The sequence below is a fragment of the Myotis nattereri genome (genome assembly GCF_964212035.1).
Source record: "Myotis nattereri genome assembly, chromosome: 16".
Classification (NCBI taxonomy): domain Eukaryota; kingdom Metazoa; phylum Chordata; class Mammalia; order Chiroptera; family Vespertilionidae; genus Myotis; species Myotis nattereri.
In genome coordinates, this window is record NC_138091.1 from 33,435,538 (window position 1) to 33,461,961 (window position 26,424).

General features: G+C 40.2%; 1 protein-coding gene across 1 annotated transcript in view; it reads right to left on the reverse strand.

Moving 5' to 3' along the window:
- TADA2A (transcriptional adaptor 2A) overlaps positions 1–21,820 on the reverse strand; it is a 44,179-nt gene extending 22,359 nt beyond the window's left edge. The window contains exons 1-7 of the mRNA XM_081108766.1: positions 21,736–21,820; positions 19,096–19,221; positions 14,362–14,468; positions 12,884–12,943; positions 4,762–4,853; positions 2,452–2,609; positions 906–994 (exon numbers count right to left, since the gene is read on the reverse strand). Of these exons, the coding sequence (XP_080964892.1) occupies positions 906–994; positions 2,452–2,609; positions 4,762–4,853; positions 12,884–12,943; positions 14,362–14,468; positions 19,096–19,120 (531 nt within the window). The 5' untranslated portion in view covers positions 19,121–19,221; positions 21,736–21,820. The remainder of the gene's footprint in view (positions 1–905; positions 995–2,451; positions 2,610–4,761; positions 4,854–12,883; positions 12,944–14,361; positions 14,469–19,095; positions 19,222–21,735) is intronic.
- Between the last annotated feature and the right edge of the window lie 4,604 nt (positions 21,821–26,424).

A 26,424-nucleotide genomic window follows, 5' to 3' on the forward strand; every position in this document is an offset into this window, starting at 1 on the left:
ACTAAAAAAAAAAAAAAAAGACCGTACCCTTTTATGTAATGATGTTTACTTTGAATTTATATTAGTTCACACAAACACTCCATCCATGCTTTTGTTCCGGCCCTCCGGTCCAGTTAAAGAACCCATTGTGGCCCTCGAGTCAAAAAGTTTGCCCACCCCTGGTCTATGGGGTAGCTCTACAATATCACTTGCCTTGAAAAAAATGCAGTTCTGGGCATGGCTAGCAAAATTGTTTGTAGCTCACTAAAACTTTCAACTTACCTCTAAGAGCACTGTAATTGTGAATTAGATATAAATCAAGGAACTTATGACTACATTCACAGGGCTTTTAACTCTATAGCTGAACAAGGAACACGTAGTTTTTATATACATTTGTCATTCTTTATCTTATAAACACAGTACAGGGGTCAGCAAATCCAGCCCACTGCCTGTTTCTATAAACAAAGTTTACTGGAGCACAGGCAGGCTCATTTGTTTACATATTATCCATGCTGCTTTTGCAACAATAGTGACAAAGTTCAGTTGCAAAATAGACTTTTTGGTCTACAAAACCTAAAATATTTACCATCTGGCCCTTAAATAGAAAAAATTTGCCAACCCCTGATATAGTACAACCTTGAAACCCCTTAGGTATGGAATAAGAACCAGTCTATAGAAATCCCACACCTACTAAGAAAGTGGGAGCCCACACCAATGAAATTTAAGAAACAGGTTCTTGGCCTGAAGAACTTTCACTGTTCTACATGTGAAAATGTTTACAAATGAGAAAAAGCACTCAAATAGAAGAAAATGTCACTGCATAAGGGACTACAAATTACAGGGCTTTGAAAATCTTTTTTTAGTGCTATGAAACCTATGGCTAAGAGATATAAGCCTCATCAGAAACAAAAATGAGTTTCTCCTACCTCAATGAAATCTGCTCGAGCTGGCATGTATCCTGCCATGTCCCGAGAAAGCAAAGAGTCAAAGGTAGGTCGGGGAGGGTCTTCTGCCGCTGGAAAATTTAGAGTTTTTCTTATTCACTTTAAATGACACATAAATAGTCATTTACACTCTAAAATATTTCTGTTTGGAGAAAGACAGCATCTGAGAGAATAAATAAAATTCAAAGCTTTTTATAAAGGGAGAAGTGAAAGAGATAAACTACTATAGAAACAGACTGATTTTTATTTTATTTATTTTTTATTTTTTTTTAAAAATATATTTTATTGATTTTTTACAGAGAGGAAGGGAGAGAGATAGTTAGAAACATCGATGAGAGAGAAACATCGATCAGCTGCCTCCTGCACATCTCCCACCGGGGATATGCCCGCAACCCAGGCACATGCCCTTGACCGGAATCGAACCTGGGACCTCTCAGTCCGCAGGCCGACGCTCTATCCACTGAGCCAAACCGGCCTCGGCCAGACTGATTTTTAAAAAAGGAAATTAAGACTTAAGGAAACCTTGAAGTAAAGATAAGAAAATTCACTCTGCTTTTTGCTTTTAACATGCGAAAAAACAAAGGATCTTTACTTTAATATTATAGAACATAGGTTTCCTTCAGCATCCTTATGCTTTAGGACTAATCTCAATTTATAAATCTCATCCAACTGAGAGGCCAAAAAGACCCTATTGGGTTTGGAAGTTAACTGGAATTGAGTCCCAGCTCTCGAGGGACATGACCTTGCACAAATTAACCTTTGTGAATCTGTTTCCTTATGTGTAAAACAAAAGCTCTTGCTCTGCCTAGGTCACTGGGTTTCTATGAGGAACAAATGGTCTGATGGATTTAGGAACTGAGCACAACATTCCAAGTACTATCCAAATACGAGGTATCATTAGACTTTGAGGCAGTCAGCTACAAAACTGTTTCTAAGAATATGAGGAAAGGGAGTGAGGAAGGGAAAACATTCATATTTCATTACTTGTGCTCTGGGAGTCATTGAGGAAAGATGTCCATTTATAATTCATCACGGTTTTGGTTATGTTTTGTTAAAAGACCCATGGGTCCCTCAGCCACATGTGATTAAAAAAAAAAAAAAGTGTGCTATTATTGCCACAACTAAGTGAACAAAAATAACAAATTGCTTCTTGGGCTTAACACTGGGATGATTAATAATTAATGATAATAACTCAAATAGTGGACTTTCTTATTAACTAATATCTACAATCATAAACTCTCCAAAGGGATTATAAAAAGCCTGGTGTTCACAATAGCATGGAACTGCAAGTCTCAGGAGTAACTACATGTTGGATCTGGGCACCCTGACATCCAGTATAGAACTCTGGCCTCTGGGAGATGTTCCCTCCTGGCCCCATTATGGCCCTGACTCCCAATAATGGCCATGCCAACTCCTCCTGTATTTCGTAAACTCATTAGCTGTCCAAGACAACAAACCATTATGTATTTGCTATGCAACAGGGCCCAGAGATGACCTAAGTATCTCTTTAAAAAAGGGAGGCACTTACAGAGAAATGGAATGGCAGTGTCAGCAGTTTTTGCCTCCTCTGCTTGCTTCAGGTTCAGCAGGGTAGATGCAAACAGAGGGTTGTTGATGAAATGCTTCATATAGTGCTTTTCACACTCCTCCTTGGTCTTGGTACACATCTGATTGGCTACATCCTGCCTAGAGGAATGTGAGGAAAAGAGAAGGAAGTAGTGCTTTCAACTATACGTAATGATAAAAGCAAGTTTGTTCTTCACAAATTTAAAGTCCAATCCACATAATGTCTGGGATTTGATACTTCCAAACTGGTGTCATGGAGCTATCAGCAGAACAATAAGACAACTACAAGGCTAATATTGGTATAATCTGCTATTCCAAATCCTGCTATTCCAAGATATAGAAACAGTATCTGAAAAGCCCTTTCCTTTCCACCAAAAGAAGTGAAAAATCACTACAAAGCTTGTAATTACCCTGTGAGCTAGGCCCCATGGAAAGGATTGCTATAAATAAAAACAAGCCACTTTGGAACAATAAAAATGTACGTACATAAGTATCTATATATATAAAAGCCTAAGCAACTAGCTATGAGGCGCACTGACCCCCAGGGGGCATACGCTCAATGCAGGAGCTGCCAAGTGACAACTTTGCAGCATGCCCTCTTGCACTCCGGGACCCCTCAGGGGATGTCCAACTGCTGGTTTTGACCCAATCCCCACAGGCCAGGCCAAGGGACCCCACCGGTGCACAAATCTGTGCACTGGGCCTCTAGTAGTTTTATATTTGCATGTTTTATAGTTTACAAAACATTTTGCATGAACAAAATTTCTTTACTAGAGCTCTTACAATAGGCCAAGCATAAGCTAGAAACATTCATAACATAATTTAAGTCAATCCTACCATTAACTGTGTGGTGTGAGTACTTACTATCTCAATTTCACAGATGAAAAAAATGAGGCCCAAAGACATTAAGAGAAACTTGCTCAAGAACACAAAGCACATAAGTGACAAAGCCAGAATTTGTTCTCGACTCCTGAATCCTAGCCCAGAATGAAGAGGTGGAGGTGAACTCTCTCCATGTCCCCTCTCAATCTTTCTTCCACAGTGCTTCACTTGTTCTTCTCCTAAGACATTACTATGCTCTGCTTTGTGTACTTCAACAAAATGTGTGTGTGTGTATCTATATGTGTGTATACATATACATTCCCATTCTAGATTATAAGCTTCTTGAGGGCAGGGTGTTATAATTCTTAACTCTAGCACCCTCACCACCAAGCTTAGTACCTTATAGTGGATAGAAAAACTACATTATTTTTGTGATCTTTGCTAAGAGGGAAGGGGGACAGGGAGGATTAGCAAATTTTAGAGCATTAGAATGGCAAGCAAAAAAATGAAAAACCAAAAAGGCCAAAAAGATGACTACCAAGTGTCTCATAAGTGATCACATTTTCTATCTTCTTTGGTATTCCCTATAATACACAATATTTTTTTTTGGTGTTTTTTTTAAAAATACACAATATTTTATAATAAATGCTGAATGAATAAAACAAGCAAAATGTGAACTGAACTCATCAAGTCTCCTTCAGAGACTTCAACATAAGGGAGGCAGCATAGTATGTTTTATTAATATCAGGAAAGATTATATATACTAGGAAGTCAGGACAGGGTGAATCTACTTAAGAGTCCTTCACTAACAAGCTATGTGATCATGAGAAATCACTTCAGGTCCCTAAGCTTGAGATTCTTCATGAACAAAATATATTTAATCAACTCTCTGTCGTCTAATTCATAAAATGTTATCATCAGTGTCAAAGTACTCCCAAAGAACAAAAACGAAAGCAGTGGGATTAAGTGTTACTACCTAAGGCAACAGCAATACCTGCTGTTCAATTCTGCCAAACTTGGACTAAGGCAGGTATTGAAAGCTAAAAATAGGAAATGCAAATAGAAGTCTGTCAAACTTGAATCTTAGGTAAGCTGTGGCCATCTACCAAAAGTCTGACACAGTTAAACGACGAGGGCATCCATAGCCAAGAATTAACAAAATCAGAAAGGAGCAATGACTAAGAGTCTAAATTTCCCCACTACTCAGAAAGAATAACCAGCCTTCTCTGTGTTGATCCATTCAAAATGGTCTTTTAGAGCTGCCCAGTCACAGGCCATGAAACATCCCATATCTCCCCATGAGGCATTTCAGAGGACAAGTCATGGGTCAATAGAAAAGCAACATATGATCCCCAAAATTCTTCTTCTGAGGCTCCTCCCTTTACCCTTCACATGTACCTTTTTCTCGGAGCTCACTAAGGCAGGGCAAGCCCTAACACCAAGCTCTTACCAATTTCCAAAGCCACAGTCCATCACAGCTTCTAAAAGGGCCATTTCTTCTTGAGCAGTCCAGCTGGGGTCAAGAACAGGAAAATCTGAGGTCTAAAAAAAAGAAAAGATTTTGCCTAAAAATAGATATAGAAATGGAACCTAGTAACCTTAACTGTAATACTAATTTATGTCCTTTTCAATACCTATTCTATTTTACTAACTATTCTCATGGCGGTCTACCACCTTACTCCCATTTCCACCATCAAGATTCTCCAAAAATATTATCACCCATAAATTCTATGTAATTCATACAGAAATATAAGCATTTTTAAACTTAGCACAAAGACAGAGATAAATATTATAGTATGCTTCCATTTAGGTAAGAAAAGGGAAAATACACATGTGTGTGTAATTTATAATGGAAGAATAAACCATACATTTAAAAGAAAAGTTTACCTATGGGGAAAGGAGGGAGAAAATAGTGGAGAGGACAGGAATAATAGCTAGACTCTCTGAATATTCCTTGTTTTGCAGATTTGACTTTGAAACATAAATATTGTATGTAATTATTAAATTTCAAAATCATAAGAATTAAAAAACAAAATGTAACAAACCTATGAATTTAAGGCATAATCACACAGAAGGAAATTATCTCAACTGACTTTAAAATACAATTATTTGTACATCCGTAGAATATACCTTAAAAGTTAAAAGAAACTGCCTGGCTGGTGTTGCTCAGTGGTTGAGCATCGACCCATGAACCAGGAGGACACAGTTTAATCCCGGGTTGTGGGCTTGACCCCTAGTAGGGGGCGTGCAGGAGGCAAGCAATCAGTGTGTCTCTTTCACTAATGTTTCTCTCTATCCCTCTCCCTTCCACCCTCTAAAACTCACTTTTTAAAAAAAGTAAAAGAAACTGCCAAAATAACTCTTATAATGTTTTCAATAGTGTTGGTATATTCTGAGATTATTGGATGTGGATGTGTTATGGGGTAAAGCAGATAAATAATGGCATTATTGGGCAGTGGGATTTTTGGCTTGGGGGAAAAAGATATAGACGTAAGATCTTCGAGGTTATGTGAAACCTTGTAGTCTTGTATTGGAACTGAAAGTTCTAGTATAAACTCATAATGTATTTTTGTCTTAGAATAATTTCCTAACACTGTTCACTGAAAAGGTCTAGAAACAATGATCAGCCCAGTAACAATGAATGCTTCTATTTCCTAGTATGCAGTCTCTAAATTCTATTTACCACTAAACAGTATTTAGTGGCACTTGAAGAAAAAGCTGATTCCAGCTTTGGGTCAGGAACTGTTCAAGATGAGACTGGAACATTTTGTCATACTGGAAAGCAAAAAAGCTCTCAAAGACTCGTTAAGTGTCATGTCAAAAGGATTCAGAGACTAACTTGTAGAGGCTCCTACTAACAAAAAATGGAACATTTTGAGCACTAATAAGGATAAAACTGTAAAGGATTGGAACACATAAAGTATTATAAATATCTAAAGGTGCCAGGAAACCAACTCATATTTTAAACCCAGTTAAAAAAAAAAGGGGGGGGGGGGGCGGAAATCAAGTACTTATCCTGCCTTTCCTGTACAAAGTTTATCTACATGATACCTAAAGGTGGTCACATAGATAATGATACAAACTATCTTTTATCCCTGGCCTTGTGGCTCGGCTGGTTGGTGCATTGTCCCATATACAAACTATCTTTTTATAGAATTTAACCCAACTTAAAAGGAGTAACAGAACTAAAAGGTAACTACTTTGCAATCCCCAATACATTAACAGATCTAGACCAGCCGTGGGCAAACTACGGCCCGTTTGAAATGAATAAAACTAAAAAAAAAAAAAAAAAAAAAAAAAAAGACTGTACCCTTTTATGTAATGATGTTTACTTTGAATTTATATTAGTTCACACAAACACTCCATCCATGCTTTTGTTCCGGCCCTCGAGTCAAAAAGTTTGCCCACCCCTGACTAGACAATGACCATAAATGAATCTGATATAGCCATTAGATCTAACTACCAATTTACAGGAAACAGAAGACAGAGGAACACATTAGTCAGCAAAATCCAGCCTGTATTAACATCTATTAATACAAACAACCCAGTTTTTAAAAAATAAAAACTCTAAGAAATGAGAGAAAGAGTGAGCGAAGGTTAGAAAGGAGAAAAACCCACAGAATAGAAAATATATGAGGCAACCAATTGGAATGAATGGGCCTTATCTGTATCCCAATTAGTACAAATTGTAAATGTTGAAAAAAATTTTTTATGATGCCGCTACAAATTCATGATACCCAAAGAATAGCTAAAGTACAGAAACTATCAAAAGCTAATAAGCATAAGGAGCAATCAGAATTCTCAGACATTGCTAGTAGAGATGTAAAAGGACACAACCACTTAGGAAACTTTATGATAGTTTCTTAAAAGTTAATAATTTATGCCCTAGTCGGTTTGGTTCAGTGGATAGAGTGTCAGCCTGCGGACCAAAAGGTCCCAGGTTTAATTCCGGTCAAGGGCACATACCTAGGCTGCAGGCTCCTCCCCAGCCCTGGTCAGGGCTCGTGCAGGAGGCAACCAATCAATGTGCTTCTCTCACATCGGTATTTCTCTCTGTCTTTCCTTCTCTCTAAAAATCAATGGAAAATATCCTTGGATGAGGATTAAAATAATGAATAAGTTAATCATTATTTTATAACCTAGGAATTCCATTCCTAAGTATTTACCTAAGAAAAATGAAAATACATATCCACAGAAAGCCTTAAACAAGAATAAGAATGTTCATAACGGTTTTTATTCTTAATAGCCAACAACTAGGCAAAGCCCAGGTGTCTATCAACAGAATGGATAAACTGTGTTATATTCTTACCATGGAATATTACTCAGTAACAAAAAGGAATGAACTACTATATAGAACATGAATAGATCTCAAAAACATGCTGAGTGAAAGAAACCAGAAACAGAAATACCTACAATATAAATCTATATGTAGTTGTAGAATATGCAAAACTGATCTATGATAATAAAAATCAGAACAGTGATTATTTCAGAGGTGGAGAACAGAGCAGAGATTTTTTTTAAAAGCTTTTATGAAATGATTGGGGAAATGTGAAAAGTGACTTGCATTACTCTGAAGTTTTAAAGAGACCTAATAAAACATTTATAGCTAAAATGATATAATGTCTGGGAGGTTTACTTCTAAGTAATCTGATGGGTTGGGGTTTTAGATGAAATAAAATAGGCCACGAGTTTATCATTTTAACAGTTAGGTAGCTGGTTACAATGGTGGCTCACAATGAACTTCTCCTGGAATTCACATCCTTGTGTGGTCCCTTATTTAATACAAGTTGGACCTGTGACTTGCTTAAGAAGGCCTAGCAGCTTCCACTTTTGCGCTCTTGGGATTCCTGAGGCACCACAAGAAATTTAGCCTCCTTGCTAAAAGGAGGAAAGACCATGTGGAAAGGTCACATGGAGAGGGAGAGGCCCTTAAGACTACTATAGAACCCAGGTCTCAGGCAGTGAAGATATTCCAGCTAACTCCCAACCAATGCAAGCCAACCTCCTGAGGTGCCAGAATATGTGAAAAAAAGCCCCTTGGACTTCCAGCCCCAGCACATCATGTGGAACTGAGAGTTACCCTTGCCATGCCCAATCTGAATTCCTGACCACAAAACTGTGGGAGATAATATGGTTGTTATTTTAAGCCACAAAGTTTTGCGGTAGCTGTTAGGTAGCAATAGATAGCCGAAATACCATTCTCTCTATTTTAGTATACGTTTAAAATTTTCTATAGTAAGTCTTTTAAAAAGTGACACAAGAAGTCTTCGGATTACACAGGCATTTAGAACTGGTTATATCTTTTGTTAATGACAAAAATACTGTAGTGATTTGTGAAATTATACTAATAATCAGCAATACACATTTATCTGAACACATACTATAAATATGCTTAGCACAAGAGGTACTAAGAGACCAACAAGTAAAATTTCAGGGTCTATGTCTATATTAAATTCATATAATCACTCAATCTGGCAAGTGTCATACATACATGTAAATATGACAGCTCATATCTGAAGAGCCAATATTATTTCTAAAAAATGTATTTTAGCTGAAACCGGTTTGGCTCAGTGGATAGAGCGTCGGTCTGTGGACTGAGAGGTCCTGGGTTCGATTCCGGTCAAGGGCATGTACCTGGGTTGCGGGCACATCCCCAGTGGGAGATGTGCAGGGGGCAGCTGATCGATGTTTCTCTCTCATCGATGTTTCTAACTCTCTATCTCTCTCCCTTCCTCTCTGTGAAAAATCAATAAAATATATTTAAAAAAAAAATGTATTTTAGCTGAAACCGGTTTGGCTCAGTGGATAGAGCGTCGGTCTGTGGACTGAGAGGTCCTGGGTTCGATTCCGGTCAAGGGCATGTACCTGGGTTGCGGGCACATCCCCAGTGGGAGATCTGCAGGAGGCGGCTGATCGATGTTTCTCTCTCATCGATGTTTCTAGCTCTCTATCTCTCTCCCTTCCTCTCTGTAAAAAAATCAATAAAATATATTTTAAAAAAAATAAAAATAAAATAAAAAATGTATTTTAAAATATTAGCTTTCACCAACTTTATTTTTAGATAAACAAGATTTTCTACACCCAAAATAAATAAATGGACATAGTATAGTTTTTCTTAAAGTTTTATCTATGTTGTTTATTCCCTGGACCCAATCTCAACCCTACTGAACCAGATTCTCTAACAGCGAGGCTTATTAATTTACATTTTTAAGAAGCTACCCAGGTGATCCTTCTCCACTAAAATTTAAGAATCACTGTTATAGGTATAAAGGGTCTGATAGAAAGTGGTGCCTTGACTTGTTCAAGGTTCTAAGAAGTATAAGACAAAAATAGGCATAGAATTCAGAAACCTTAACACACCACCCACCAAAGCATGAGTAACTTCCAAAATTATAGCACTGTGAGGTGACAAAAGTACTGAAAACCATTTAAAGTTTTCTGAGGCTTCCTATGCCAAAAAATCTTTTTTTAATCACATTTTTAGTGGCTTCATGTGTAGAAAGCCAAAATTTGGTCATTATTCCTACTGAAGGAAAGATGTGGGATAGATAGGACTGACAGAAAAAGAGGGACTATTAGTAACCCCCAAAAGCTCCCCAAAGTGTTTGTATGGGTGTTGAATATGTGAGAAAAGGATGTAATCAGAAGAAATACGTGGACTTGGAATGAAACTTAGTACTTTCAGCATTATGCAAAAGGCACTGTGCCCAGAACAGCTAGAGAGCTCTTGGTCAGCTTTCTTATAGTGGATAACCATCAACCTACTCAACATATACTTAATTATTAAGGAATTATTTTCACAACTCAAATGAATAAATGTATATTCTGGCTCTAGATATTTTTGGGGGAATTTGGGAAAAATAAATCAGCTTTCTGAAGATTTGATAATCTTGATGAAATGCACTCAAAGTCAACGCTACTCGGACCACACTTCATTCATTTTGCAATTAACAAACAGGAAAAAATGTATTAATATGAGAAGATATTCCACATCATATGTTATCAGATAAATACCAATTAAAACAATTACCACTATACACCTATGCGAATGACCATTAATCCAGAATAGACAACACTAAATACTGGTGAGAATGTGGAGTAACAGGAACTCTCATTCATTGCTGCTGGGAATGCAAAATGATACAGCCACCATAAAAAGATCAGGGATTGCCAGGAGTAAAGGGGAGGATGGATGTATAGGCAGAGCACAGAGGATTTTTAGGGGCATGAAACTATTTTGTATGATACTATAATGGTGGATACATGACATTACAAACCCTCAGACTGTACAACACCAAGAGTGAATGCTAATGTAAACATGGACTTTGGGTGATAATGAAGTATCGATGTAGTTCATCAATTATAACAAATGTTCCATTCTGGTGGGGCTACTGACAATAGGGCAGTCTTAAGTGTTTGTGGGGGGGCAGATAATATATAGAAAATCTGTACTTTCTACTCAGTTTTTCTGTGAACCTATAACTGATCTAAAGACCAAAGTTTAATACAAAAAATACATTCCAAGTTTTACAATTAGTGAAGAAAGTAGTTACAAGGCAAAGTATTTAGAGAGAGGTTAAGGAAAGGCTAGCCAGTTGGCTGCCAAGAACTCTTATTAAGGAACATTTCTTAATTCATTATGGACAGGGATCTGCCTCTCAGCATTGCAGGCTCAGAAATTCATCTTCATAGGGCCACACAATTAATGAGACTCAGAGATGCCGATTCACCCTTTCTAAACTTTTAAGAGACTGAGGCAGATATACTACAGTGCTGTGGTAGGCATAATTCTAAAACTGACTCCCTTCTATCCCCAGGATTCCTGATTATTAAAACACTAACTACATATTTATGTGAATGAACTCTGCTGATGGGACTAAGGTACTAATCTACTGACCTTAGAATAGGAAGAGTATCCTGCACTATCCAAATGGGCCCATTGTACTCACATGGGTCCTTAAAAGTAGAAGAGGGAGGCATTATTACTGTCAAATAAATGCCCTAGCCAGCACTCTTTCCTGTAAGAAAAACTACATGGTGAACTACAAGTTATGCTCTGATAACTGACAAAACTATATTGACAAAGGTATACATACCTGCCAAACAGACAAGATACTCCTTTGGCTAGAGCAGTGGTTCTCAACCTTCTGGCCCTTTAAATACAGTTCCTCATGTTGTGACCCAACCATAAAATTATTTTCGTTGCTACTTCATAACTGTAATGTTGCTACTGTTATGAATCGTAATGTAAATGTCTGATATGCAGGATGGTCTTAGGTGACCCCTGTGAAAGGGTCATTCGACCGCCAAAGGGGTCGCGACCCATAGGTTGAGAACCGCTGGGCTAGAGCATGGAAATACACTCCCAACATCTCTCATTCCTTCTTTAAGAGGTGGTAATACAATTAATCAAATTACAGCCAATTTTTTTTTAAATATATTTTATTGATTTTTTACAGAGAGGAAGGGAGAGAGATAGAGAGTCAGAAACATCGATGAGAGAGAAACATCGACCAGCCGCCTCCTGCACATCCCCCACCGGGGATGTGCCCGCAACCCAGGTATATGCCCTTGACCGGAATCGAACCTGGGACCTTTCAGTCCGCAGGCCGACGCTCTATCCACTGAGCCAAATCAGTTTCGGTCAGCCAATTCTTATTCTGGCCTATAAGCAAGTCTGTCTCTTTAAAATGGTTTTATGTATTATATCATCCACTCTATGTTCATTTAAAACTTAATTTCAAAAAGGTAACTAACTTTCCCCATGGAAGGGGGATAGAGTACCAGACATAAACATTACAACTATCCTCATGAACCACATAAAAATATCATTAGCTAAAACATCGACAATACATCTAATGTATGTTTTGTCAATGAACCTAAAAAGCAGTGTAGCCCAGCCAGTGTAGTTCAGTGCTTGAGTGTCCATCCATGAACCAGGAAGTCATGGTTTGATTCCCAATCAGGGCACATGCCTGGCTTTCCCAGTGGGGGAGTGAGGTGGGTGCAGGAGGCAGCTGATTGATATTTTTCTTTCATCGTTGTTTCTCTCTTTCTATCCCTCTTCCTTTCTCTCTCTAAAATCACTAAAAATATATTTAAAAAGCAGCACAACTTTTATGTCAGTGAATCTCAAGAAGTGCTTCCTTTAAATTCTTTCTAAATTTGAAACAAAAATCTGAGTATTTAAAATTATTTTTGTACTTAATAATGCCTCAGTAGATCCATAAAACTGGAAAATTTACTGGGTAATGATTACCTAATTTAGAAGAGGAGAAAAGAAAAGAGAGCCGAAACCGGTTTGGCTCAGTGGATAGAGCGTCAGCCTGCGGACTGGGGGGTCCCGGGTTCGATTCCGGTCAAGGGCATGTACCTGGGTTGCGGGCACATCCCCAGTAGGAGATGTGCAGGAGGCAGCTGATCGATGTTTCTCTCTCATCGATGTTTCTAGCTCTCTATCTCTCTCCCTTCCTCTCTGTAAAAAATCAATAAAATATATTTTTAAAAAAAAAGACTAATTCGAATGTAAGACTTGAAAAGTAAACAGAAATTCCCTGAAACTTCATCATTACCATTATTTCATAAGTATGATCACTCTGATGCTTCTTGTACTCAAATCCTCGAGTGAAACACTGCAAAAAAGAGAAAAATTAAGTTACCAAAAAGCTACTTTTTGAGATGCTTTCTTAAAGGTTAGAAGACAGTACCCTGGCCAGTGTGGCTCAGTTGGTTGGGCACTGTCCCATGCACCCAAAGGTTGGTGGTTCAATTCCCAGTCAGGGCACATGCCCAGGTTGTGGGCTCAATCCCTGGTGGGGTGCATGGGAGGCAGCTGATGTATGTTTCAATCTCACATCAATGTTTCTCTCTCTCCCTCTCCCTTCCTCTTTCTCTAAAAGCAATAAAAAATAAAAAAAGGATAGAAGATACTGTGGGGGTATTCTACTCTTGTGATAAGTTTTTTAAGACTTCATTTAATCTTGTCTGCATCCACAACAGGATGGCTATATTCATGATCACAGCTCTTCTGTGGCCCTCATAGAGAATAAAGAGCAATCTGAAAAAAGACATTTTCCTAGGACAACAACTCCTCTGATAACAGCATAAGCCCTGGAATCAGACTGCCTATATTTCGCATTCTGGTTCCATGTTACCTATTTAAGCAATTCTAAGACATATTTTAAAACTATAAAGTGAGGATTCGTCTTATAATACAAAGTATATCACAACTTCCATCAGCCATTTTTACATTTCTGAAATTGGGATGCTTCTTATAATCAATAGTGTCTTGGATCCAAAAAATATATGGTATTTGTTGAGTGACCTTGAGCAAATTACTTAACCTTCTCCTTGCTTGAGTTTCTTCTATAAAATGGGGATACTAATCATATTTACTTTACTGGGTTGTAGTGATGATTTAAGAGTTAAATCATGTATACTAGTAGTACTTAAAATAGTGCCTCGCACTGAGTAAGTGCTTATAATTAGTATTACTATTTCCACCATCATCCACAAAATGGTTTGTTACCTTGTTTGTCAGCTGCCCAAAGATCACTCTTCAATAAACAATAAACACTGTGTCACAGGTACTATCAAAAGGAATAACTCTCCTATTCTGTTCCTGTAATCTCAATACTTAACACTACTGGCTAAAACAGTGTTAAGCATTAAGTTGATACCTCTGTGCAATATGGGCACACCTCGTTTTACTGTGTTTCATATATTGCACTTCACAATGTTGTATTTTTTTTATAAATTGAAGTCAAGACCCTCTACTAGCAAAAAGATTACGACTTGCTTTATTGTGAAACTCACTTTATTACGGGGTCTAGAACCAAACCTGCAATAGCTCTGAGATATGTCTGTATTCAACAGTCTATCTCATCCATCTGCTCTGTTCCCCAACTTTTCACTGGTAAAATGTATACTGGAAGATTGACTGCAACAGATTTAATAAGATATGGGCCTTCTGAGTAATCGATAGTCATCTCTGAATTTATTACATCCATAAAAGAACCTAGGAGAGGCAGGACTCTCCTTAGTGAGATACCTGTAAGCAGAGGAAAAAAGGAGGTGGCCCACATTCTGCACACTTGATATAAGGCTCCATGAGGTAGGAGGAGCAGCCTCGGCAAGGTGGCTTATCAGAGGGATCACCTAGAACAAAAAGAAAAATATACTAGCTTCAAAACACCTTCTGATTATCTTAAGAGCCAAGAGGGTGAAAATCTGCAAATGACTATACTGGTAGTGAAAGTTCATGGAGACAAGAAGAGCTCATTCCAAATAAGAAAAAACAAAAATTATCTTCCTTTTTATTTCAAGGTAGCTTTGTCCCTCCCTACAGAGTACCTACTACTTTAAACAGCATCTAAGTAGATATGGCCCCTACAAAGAAGTTTACAAACACAGGTTTTAACTGGAAGTTTCATAATACCCATAACATTTTTTTCAGGGGAAAAATGTCTCATATCTCCACAACACACATATTATTTACAGGTAAAGCAAATATGACAAAATGTTAATGATTGCTGAATCTCGGTAGTGGGCAACAAGTAATCCCAGTACTATTTTTTCAACTTTTCTGTAAGTGTGAAATCTTTCAGAATAAAAAGTTGGGGGAAAAACTCCTTTAAATATGTCTTGGGATATATATATAGTACTTTATATTTCAGATTTAAATCCAGAAAAGCTCCCTCCTTTTCTCCCATAGTATGCAGAGAACATAGCAGACCTTCACCAGTTCCAATGTCTCTGAAATATCAAGGTAAAGAGTACAAACCAAACTCTCAGTTATAAAAATGCAGATATGCGTCCCCAGGTGCCCTAAACCAGGGGTTCTCAAACTACGGCCCGCGTGCCACATGCAAATACAAATATTGTATTTGTTCCCATTTTGTTTTTTTACTTCAAAATAAGATATGTGCAGTGTGCATAGGAATTTGTTCATAGGTTTTTTTAAACTATAGTCCGGCCCTCCAACGGTCTGAGGGACAGTGAACTGGCCCCCCGTTTAAAAAGTTTGAGGATCCCTGCCCTAAACCCTGCCTCTCTAGAGTCAGGGCATCCTAGCAGAGTAGTTCTCTGTGATCAGCAGCAGGTGTCTAAGAAAACTCTAAAGGTAGATGAAGAGATTTAATCTGTTTAGCCTGAGGCAGGATTTCTCACATTCTGTAACAGCATTTTCCTTCCTAAAATCTGAGGAACTCTTCAAGGCATTTTTCCCTCTGGCAAGTGATTCTTGCTCTTTTCACTTGTTTCTAAATGAAGACCAGGAGGAAAATGACAAGGGAAAGAAATGTAATCCTTCTGGCAATAGCTTCAAAATAAATATAAAGAACAGCAACTACCTCACTTTTCCCATTTAAAATTTTGATACAAGAAGATCAAATATTGTTTTAAGTGCTAGATGCCAAGTTTTACCAAATTACCTTCTTCATATCATCCTTTTATAATAATGATATGAGCTTATTTTTCTTCCCTCAAACATTCCTTAGGGCAAAAAAATCAGGCCCTTGGACAGTGTGCTCAGTGGTTAGAGCATCTGCCCACAGACTGCTGCAGGTTGGATTTCCAGTCTCTCTCCCCACCCCCACCCCTCCCTTCTACTCTCTCTAAAAATCAATGGAAAAAATATTCTCAGGTGAGGACTAACAACAACAAAAATCAGCCACTGATCGAAGAGCTTTAAAACCCTTATGTCACCCTAACCGGTTTGGCTCAGTGGATAGAGCGTTGGCCTGTGGACTCAAGGGTCCCGGGGTTCGATTCCGGTCAAGGGCATGTACCTTGGTTGCGGGCACATCCCCGGTGGGGAGTGTGCAGGAGGCAGCTGATCGGTGTTTCTCTCTCATCGATGTTTCTTTTTTTAAAAAAAAATATATTTTATTGATTTTTCACAGAGAGGAAGGGAGAGGGACAGAGTGCCAGAAACATCAATGAGAGAGAAACATTGATCAGCTGCCTCCTGCATGCCCCTCACTGGGGATGTGCCTGCAACCAAGGTACATGCCCTTGACTGGAATCAAACCCGGGACCCTTGAGTCCGCAGGACGATGCTCGATCCACTGAGCCAAACCGGTCTGGCTCATCAATGTTTCTAACTCTCTATCCCTCTCCCTTCCTCTCTGTAAAAAATCAATAAAATAAATTAAAAACAAAAACAAAAAAAAACCCTTATGTCAAGAAGTAATTATTTTGTAAAAGCTATCCTATATATAGTTTAAAAAGTTTTAGACAATAAAAGCATAGCATTCTCTATTAACATTTTGATTTCAAACATTTCTTCTGTGTATTTATTTTAACAAAAGCGGGATACTATTCATGATGTTTTGTAGCCTGTTTTTTTTTTTTTTCACTTGACAACATATTGTCAAAATCTTTCATGACCATACACATAGATCTTCCTCATTATTATTTTTTAAATATGTTTTTATTGATTTGAGAAAAAGAGAAAAGGAGGAGAGAAATATCAATCAGCTGCCTCCTGTACACCACCTACTGGAGATTGAGCCCAAAACCCAAGCATGTGCCCTGACCAGGAATTGAACCACTGACCTCTTGGAGCATGGGATGATGTTCATCCAACACTGGCCAGGGCTTCCTCATTCTTTTTAATGGATGAATAATGCTCCATCATATCAATTATCTAACCTAATGGCTTTCAACTACCCTCTAGGAAAGCATTTTGGAAATCTGAGATGCTTTTTTGTTGTCACAAGGACTAGGGAACACTACTGGCACTTAGCTGGCAGGGACCAGAGATGCCTAAGACATTCCTCCACAACAAAGAATTGGCCTGTATCTGCACAACTTTCAAATGTCCCACCAGATATTCAAGTAGATAAAAAAACCTATTCAAAATTACTAGACCAAGAACCCAGTTCCATATTACATAAAACAAAATGTTTTTTGAGTTTTACTATATATGGAATTTTCCAGAAAAGCAATTGCATGTACCTCCAGAGATTTTATCTTGTTTTGTTCAGAACTTTACCAAGAGTTATTCAAGCTTGTGGTATTTGAGTCACCAACACATCACACATGAATCATTCATTGTGCATGTGTAGTTGTAAGATGCCGTGATTCACTATATGCGTGCAAGCATCTGAGTACTTAAGTCATTTTGTCTTCTATTGTAATCATGTCTAAACATATTGCAACGCATATTATTTTATTATAAGTTCCATTATTTCATTATTAATTACTTCTCTTTTATTTAGCCTTTGTGTTACAGGTAGGGCATTATTGTTTTTATTTCTTTGGTATCATGGTTGTGGATATGTTATCTATGTATTTAATTTCCAAATAGTAAAAGGGGTTTTAAAAATATTATTTAAAAAATATCACTGGGTCTTATAAGGTTGAGAACAACTAATTTACACAGTTCCCTATTAGTGGACATTTATAATAATCGTTTCCAACTTTTTACTATTATAAAGAATGCTGAGATTAATGTTCTTGTATATATAACTTTTCACATTTTGTTCCTTAGGATATGTATTTTCCTAGAATTAAAACTGGTATACAGAGCATTTTTGATATATATAGTCTAAGTGTCCTTCACAAAGGTACATTTTTTTTTATAAACTAGGAATAGAAAACTTTTCTATAACTGAGGAGTAGAGAAAGGCTTTTTTATCATCATTGAAAATCCAAGAGAGTAAAAGGTTAATAAATTTGAGTGCATAAACAAAGCCAACAAACAAAAAACTCTTTCTTGGCAAAAAACACCAGAAGCAAAGTAAAAAAGCTAATAAATTGAAAGTATCTGCAAACATATCAAAAAGGCTAAAATCGCCCTAACCGGTTTGGCTCAGTGGATAGAGCGTCGGCCTGCGGACTCAAGGGTCCCAGGTTCGATTCCGGGCAAGGGCACGTACCTTGGTTGTGGGCACATTCCCAGTAGGGGGTGTGCAGGAGGCAGCTGATCGACGTTTCTCTCTCATTGATGTTTCTAACTCTCTATCCCTCTCCCTTTCTCTCTGTAAAAAAAAAAAAAAAAAAAAATCAATAAAATATATATTTTTTAAAAAAGGCTAAAATCCCTAATATTACAAAGAACTTTTAAAAATTGAGAAGGGCCCTGGCCAGTGTGGCTCTGTTGGTTGGGCAATGTCCCATGCACTGAAAAGTCCCAGTCAAGGGCACATGCCGGGCTGCAGGGAGAAAGGTATTTCCTTTTTTCTACCAAACATTATTTCTTATCAAGGCATCACAAATGTGTTATTGGGAATCCATCTGCTTTTTAAAGAAATCCATCTAGACCAGTCAGTGTGGCTCAGCGGTTGAGCATCAACCTATGAACCATGAGATCATGGCTGGATTCCTGGTCAGGGCACATGCTCAGATTGTAAGTTCGGTCCCCAGTAGGGGGCATGCAGGAAGCAGCCAATCAATGATTCTCTTTCATCATTGATGTCTCTATCTCTCTCTCCCACTTCCTTCCTCTCTGAAACCAGTAAAAAATAAAAATAAAAAATTAACAAAGATAAAATAAAATAAGTAAAATAAAATAAATCCATCTGCAGGTTAATCATACTATGTTTGGTCCATTTGATCTTAGTTTTCTTTTAAGATCTAGGGTGATATGTTTGTGTCATTATGTTCTGTGGGCAATCAATAAATATTAACTGATTTTACTTTGAGTTGATACTCTTATTCCTTTAGGATCAGATTCACAGGGGCTTTGTTTAACTTCAAAGTGCTTATTTTTCCTCTTTGATCAACTTCTACTTCAGTTTGCTATTAATATTCACCTGAGACTTGTTCATACAGTACTTACTGCTAAAGGAACCCAAACGGTCCATTCCTTAATTGGCAAAGACTGCTGCTTTGATCTTTCTCAATGCAGTGCCCCTTCAAAGGAGATTTCGGAACTGGCCAACACACACCAAAGCTTGATGACCCCCTATGAACAAACAAAGTTGCACATGGATCAGGAAATAATTCAAAGGGACAAGATAAAGAGAAAATAATGCAATGTACTCAACTCTACTACATCCGAGTTCTGTAACATTAAGCAAATATTTTATCTCTATAATCCTGTTTCCCCTCCAATAAAATGGGTATGATTATAATAGTTTCTATCTCCAACAGGTGTTGTAAGGATTAACTATCAAAATCCATGTAAATTATGTACCATCGAGCCCAGCCCATAGTAAGTCCTCTACAAAAGCTACATAGTTCTAATAGAAAACTATTGGTTTTCTCCTCTCCTTAGCCCCTTCCTTTGGGAAACTGACTCTCAGACATTTCATATGGTTCAGTGGGGTTGCCAATTGAAATACATCATTCTCTACCCTCACAATAGCTAAAGCAACCAGATCTCGTCTTAGAAAAATCTGAATCTAAGACATACAAGGACAGAAGGCAGTTGGAGCTCAAACATTCATTAACCAAATATTTGGTCCATGAGCTCTGACTGTTGAGATCCCCACCTCCAAAGGTGGCCCAACTATTTTAGTTTTGTTTTATTTTCTTATTTTTTTAATATATATTGTTGATATTTTACAGAGAGGAAGGGAGAGGAATAGAGAGTTAGAAACATCGATGAGAGAGAAACATCGATCAGCTGTCTCCTGCACACACCCCACTGGGTATGTGTCCACAACTCCCTTGACTGGAATCGAACCTGGGACCCTTGAGTCCGCAGGCCGACACTCTATCCACTGAGCCAAACCGGTTAGGGCATAGGTTTTTTGTGTGTGTGTTTTTTTTCTTATTTCTCTATCTTTCCAATACTTTAATTTGAATGAGTTCTGTTGCTAGAAACCAAGGAATCCTATCTATTAGAACATACATTTGTTCAGTAATTTACTCTGAATAAATATTCAATAGGTACGTCCAATGTACACAGTTTCTTCCTAAAGGCAGAAATGAAATCATATTTCACACTAAAGCAAAAAAATAGCTCAGACAGTGTAGCTCACTGGTTGAGCACTGACCCATGCACCAAGAGGTCATCCGTTCGATCCCCAGTCAGGGCACATGCCCAGGTTTCAGGCTCCATCCCCAGAATTGGGGGTGCAGGAGGCAGCCTAATGACGTTTCTTGCTCATCTCACTCATCAAAGTTTCTCTCTAAAATCAGTAAAATAATATATTTTTTAAAAAGTCACTGTGGAGTAAAAGTAACAAAAACAGAAAAAAACAAAAAAACCCCACATCCCACCTTCTATACTCTCCTAGTTTTTACCTCTTTTCTGGCGTTTTTCACATTCTAATTTGTGAGGATTATTTCTGCATGCATATTTCCCCCAATTTTTAGACGAAATAAAAGCAGGGACTACACCCAATACAAATTGGTATGCTTTGAAAGTACCAAGCACACGGAAAAAACTCAGTAAACACAAATGTAATAGACAAATACTAGTCAATGTCTTTTTTGGGGGGTGGGCCAGGGTAGACTAATTCTCCCTCTGCTTTAGTCTCCGGAAAAAAAGTTAGTCTTTGAAGAAAAATGGATTTAGCAAGGGGTATTACACACGTGGCCATACAATCATGGCCAACATGTACTGAACTCTTCTCATCTGCCAGGTATTGTGGTACCACTGTCCGTGGATTATTTCTTTGAGCCCTCTGAGGCACGATGCTGTTTCAAAGGAAAGGAAGCCCTGAAAGGTTGCTACTTGTATTGCAATGTCTTTCAGGCAGACAACAGCGGCGCCATTTCCAGAGGCTAAGGGAGAGGGTCACGTTAAGGATGTATAAACACTCGACGTCATAAGCAGCACTATTTCAATGAGCAGAATCTTCTTTCTTCTTCTCAGAGACAGTTCTGACACTAACACCCATGAAAGGGTGTACGTGCTGCCTCCAAATCCACCTGCCAAATTCAAACACGTCACGGGGAGGACGGGAGGCACGCGAACAGCAGCACTCAGCGCGGTGCAGAGGCCAGGTGCGGGCTGTGCGGTTTTGCAGACAAGGGTCAAATCCTCCCTCAGTTCCTGATGAGCCGTAGGACCGCGGGCAAGTCATTTCCCGGCGCCTCGGTCAGCCTAAGCCGCACAAGGAAGCCCAAGTGCCTACTGTCTGTGGAAGGCCTACGTGCAAACCCACTGGGAAACGTGCGTAGGGGCGTGACCCACACAGGCGGTCCTGAGCCGGGTTGCGCGCTGCGCTGCAGAGAGGGGAACGCAGAGCCTGAGACGCCGCGCAGCCACCCGGCGCGCAGGACACGCCAGGCTCGCCGAGGGGCGGGGCCTGATCCAGGGGCGGGGCCTGATGGGTCACGCCCCCCCTCCCCGACAGCGCGACGTGGCCGGACGCCTCCCGCCCGCCCCCATGCCGCATCTTCCCGGTCTCCGGGGCCCGCACCCCGACCCCGACCCCCCACCGCACCTCGCGGTCCTCCCCTCCTTCACGTCCCGCTAGAGGGGCTCGAGCCCGCCGCCGCCGTCCCGCAGCGCCGCGTGCCTCACCTCGCGCCTCACCTCGCCGAGTCCCGCTGCTCCACGCCAAGGAGCAGCCAGCCACGTGCGCGCCCTGGGCTGCGCGCTCGCTCCCGAGCGGCGCAAGCGCGAGCTCGCCCCTCCCCCTCGCGCCCCCGCGCGCCCGCCGGCTCCGCCCCTTTCCCTCCGGGGCCTTCGCGTACTGCGCGCCTTTGCCACCATCCGGGCCGGCGCCCGGGCCTCCGCGCGAGCCCTCTGCTGCCCTCTCTCTGGCCGAGTCCTGGGAGGACGCGCGGGAGCCGCTGGTCTGACCTTGAGTCCGACCGGCAGTCACTTTTCCCGGGAGGTGCGTTGCGGGTCAGCAGAGGCTCGCCGGGGCCGAGTGACGAGTGAGCCCCTCCGGAGCGCCCCCCGTGAGGCGGGGCGGGCCGGTCCTGCCCTGCTTTTGTGTTTTTTTAACATTCTCACACCCTGTTGCAGCAGCGAAGGAAAGTGAGGCTCAGGGACTCGGTGGCCGCCTCTGGAATCCGGGTGCTGGAGAGCTGCTCATGGATTTTCCAGACTGAATGGTTTAAGGGTGTGCGGGTACGTTTATTCCGATGCTTCTGGACGGCCGACGTTATCTCCTCTGGAGAGAACCAGCCCGTCTTGGGGCTTCAGAGGCCCCGATTGAGGCGCAGTGATGAGAGGATGTGGTGGTCCGCTCTGATGTCAATCTTGAGGGCTAGGTATGTCCTAACTCTTGTTACTGCTAATTCTTATCATAGCTACCCTATGTCGAGTATGTATTGCATGCCAGGCAATGGACAGAGGTTACATGCATGGGTCTCATTTAATCTTCCAAAACGACGTTGTGAGGGAGGCTCTATTATGATCCCCATTTTCCAGGTGAAGACATTTAGACTCTGGTTTATAAATAACTTGGCATCACACGGCTACAAAGTGTTGGCCGAGGAGATGCAGACTGTGGTCTGTCTTAACCACTAGGCTGGTACATCTGTTTAGAAGTTTGTCTTTCGTAAATTTGCCTAACCTCTTTTAGAATTCATTTACACGTCCTATGAGGCTTTTTAATTCATTTTTTAATATTTAAGAGACAAGTTCATTGTTAAAAAAAAAATCAGGAGATTCATATGAGCAAAAAGAATGTGAAAAGCAGCTCTCGACTGTTAGTTAACATTTTGCTATATTCTTTGCAGACATTTTCCTGTGCATCAATAAATATAGAGTCGTTTTACATTTGTTGTATCCTGAAAACCTATTTATTCACTCAACAAATATTTAATGAGCAGACATTGTTCTGGGTGCTAGGAATTCAGCAGTGAACAAAATAAAGTCTGCCTCTTATAATAGTGGGGGTGGATGACAATAAGCAATCCGATATAATAAAAGCCTAATATGCTAGGTGTCTGGTCAGGCATTCAACCAATCAAAGCGTAATATGCTAATAATATGCTAAGGCTGCTCAACCACTTGCTATGACAGTGCACTGACCACCAGGGGTCAGATGCTCCAACCAATAGGTTAGTTTGCTGCTGGGGTCTGACCGATCAGGACTGAGAGAGCCTGGAGCCCTCCCGCGATCCCTCCCCAGCTGGTCAACTTCCTACTTTCCTCCCCGGCCTGATCGTGCACTGGTGGGGTCCCTCAGTCTGGCCTGTGCCCTCTCACAATCTAGGACCCCTTGGGGGATGTCGGAGAGCTGGTTTTGGCCCAATCCCACAGGCCCGGCTGAGGGACCCCACTGGTGCACGAATTCATGCACTGGGCTTCTAGTAACAAAATATATTGCTGAATAAAGATAATGCCCAGTGATGTGTCAAGTTTTATGGGGGGAAAATCAGGATAAAGGGCTAGGAAGGATATGGGGAATGCTCTTTTAGATAGGATAGACAAAGAAGACCTAAGGGAAGAGCACATAGGTAGAAATCTAATCACTAAATGAAGGAGGCAGCTATGTGGATTTCTAGAGGGAATCTATTCTAGGGGAAGAGAAATGGCCATTGACAGTGGTCCTAAGATAGGGGCTTGGTTGGCATGTTGGAGAAGAAGCAAGGAGACCATATGGCTGGAGCACACCAAATTAGAGAAATAAGGTGTGAAACAGGCAGAAGCCCGATCATGTATCATCTGACTTTGGATTTGGTTGGACTTGGATTTTATTGGGACATGACAGAATACAGTGGTAGGGTTGAGAGCCAAGGAGTAATCAGATTTGCTTTAAAAGGATTACTCTGGAAGCTGTGTGGAAACATTAAAATTGCCCTTTAAAGCAGGAATTGCCCTTTTTACACAGCAGTTGTTCAACAGGTAGTTTATTATTACATCGGTGTTTCACCTACACCTTTGCAACCACTCTCACATTCTCCACAAAGAGGAGATAGGGTCAAACACTTAGGACTTACCTTCATGTCTTTTTCACCTAAACTGCCTGGCGAGGGCATATGTCCAGATCTGGACATCATGGTTGTCAAGAATCTGAATCTGAATTATTAATGTACAGTTGTGGAAAAACAGTCCCACATAATACTGGGATCTATTCATTAGAAACATTGCATTTCAACACCTGAAAATTACCCTTCCTCTTCAATTGCTGTTAGGCCCTCATCAGAATTCTAAGCCCCTGTTTAGACATTGCGCTTAAGAAAGATATGGAGAAATGGAAATGCACAGTGAGAAGGCTAGCACTGATGAGGAATAGAGATTTGGAGGAAAATAAAAGTTATTTTTCAAATCTGTGTTTTGTGATAATCGGAGTGAAAATGACATATATGAGTTTAGAGCTCAGAGGAGAGGCCAGGACTAAAATTGTACAATTGTATGAGAATTGTTCCTTGGAATATGTGTCTTCTTTAGACAGAGCTTGAGGACACACACTGTGTCTTTTCTTCTTTGTGACCTCAGTGCCCAGAAGTGCATCCTGGATGAATATTTGTGAAATGAGCAAGTAAAGGCAAAGGTATGGATGAAGTCACTCAGGCAAAATGTATAAGGTAAACAGAGAAGATATCCAATCTTTGCTTTCACTGGAGGTTCAAGCACCTGAATGTGGCTTATGAGTAGGGTGACCATAAGTTCCAATTTGCTCAGGACAGTCCTGGTTTACTCCTACTATTGTCCCCATATAATTAATAATATTGTCTCATTTCACTCTCAGAAGTGTCTCAGTCTGTACAATCCTATATAATAAACGGGTAACATGCAAATCAACTGAACGGCGGAACAACCGATTGCTATGACGTGCACTGACCACCAGGGGGCAGACGCTCAATGCAGGAGCTGTCCCCTGGTGGTCATTGCGCTCCCACAAGGGGAGCACTGCTCAGCCAGAGCTGTCTCCAGACTGGTGAGCTCAGCGGAGGTGGAGGGACAACCCCCGAGGGCTCCGAGACTGCAAGAGGGCACAGGCCGAGCTGAGGGATCCCCTGCCCCCCACCCCGCCCCTCCATGCCTCCATGCATAAATCTCGTGCACTGGGCCTCTAGTAAATTATATGGTCACTCTTTGTAGAAGGCCCTTCAGGGCGTAGTGTCTTCCTATTTCTGACATCACTGCCCCATCTCAAATTTCATTCTCCAGCCAGACGGAAGCATCTCAGCTTTTCTTATGCACTCTGTTCCTTCCAAGCTTCCTTTAGCAAGGTGCCTCCACTTCAACTGAAACATCACTTCCTCAGGAACACCTCTCCTGGCCCCAAGTCTGAGTTAAGTGGACCCTTTACATGCTTCCAGGGCAGCTTGTATTTAACCTGTCATAGCAGAGATAACTGTCTTGCTCCCCTCACTAAACATGTATAAAGGAACCTGAAAAAACACCTTTTATCCTTTTTAAGTTGAAATTTAATAATATCCAAGATTAGTCCATGTTGGGCTAATATTTTGGAAAACTGAGCTTTAGGACTTAGCACATTCTCCAAGCCCTTTTACTCATAACTAATTTAAGAAATTGACTTTGAAACCCAACAAGGAAAATTGTATCATACTGTCAGGCTCTGTGATGTGACTGCCATTGACTAAGTCCAGAATATCCCAACAGCTCTTCAACTACTAAGCTTCAGTGATTGGAACCAAAAGTGTAGTGTCTGAGCTTCCCTCCCTCCCTATGGAAATGATTCTCTACCATTTTTATTTATTTATTTATTTATTTATTTATTTATTTATTTATTTATTTATTTTTTATTATTAGTTAAGGTATTACAAATGTGTCCTCATCCCCCCCTTTAACCCCCAACCTCCCCCCCCACACACAAACTCATGCTCCCATCCCCCTGTTGTATTCTCTACCATTTTTAATACTTACTATGACCAGAGTGCTGAAAGAACTTTATAAACTTTATTTCATCTAATGTTCTTCCTATAAACTGAGATGGCTTTTTGTGTTTTATTTGTTGTTGTTGCTAATCCTCTCTAAGAGAGAGAGTGGAAGGGAGGAGGGGTGAGGAGAGAGAGAGACACACATCCATCATTTGTCTCCCACACGCATCCCCATCAGGGTGCCCTTGATCAGGAATCAACCCCTCCACCCTTTGGTGCACAAGCTGATGCTCTAACCACTGAGAACACCTGCTAGAGCTGAGGTGGCTCTTTATAGTTTAGAGTACAAATAGATAAAAACAGGAAGTCTAAAAGTCTAGCTATGCCTTCTAGGTTTCAACTTCCTTCCCTTTAAACTCTGAAATATACCCAGTCCATGTAAATTAACCAGAGATTCCAGTCCTGG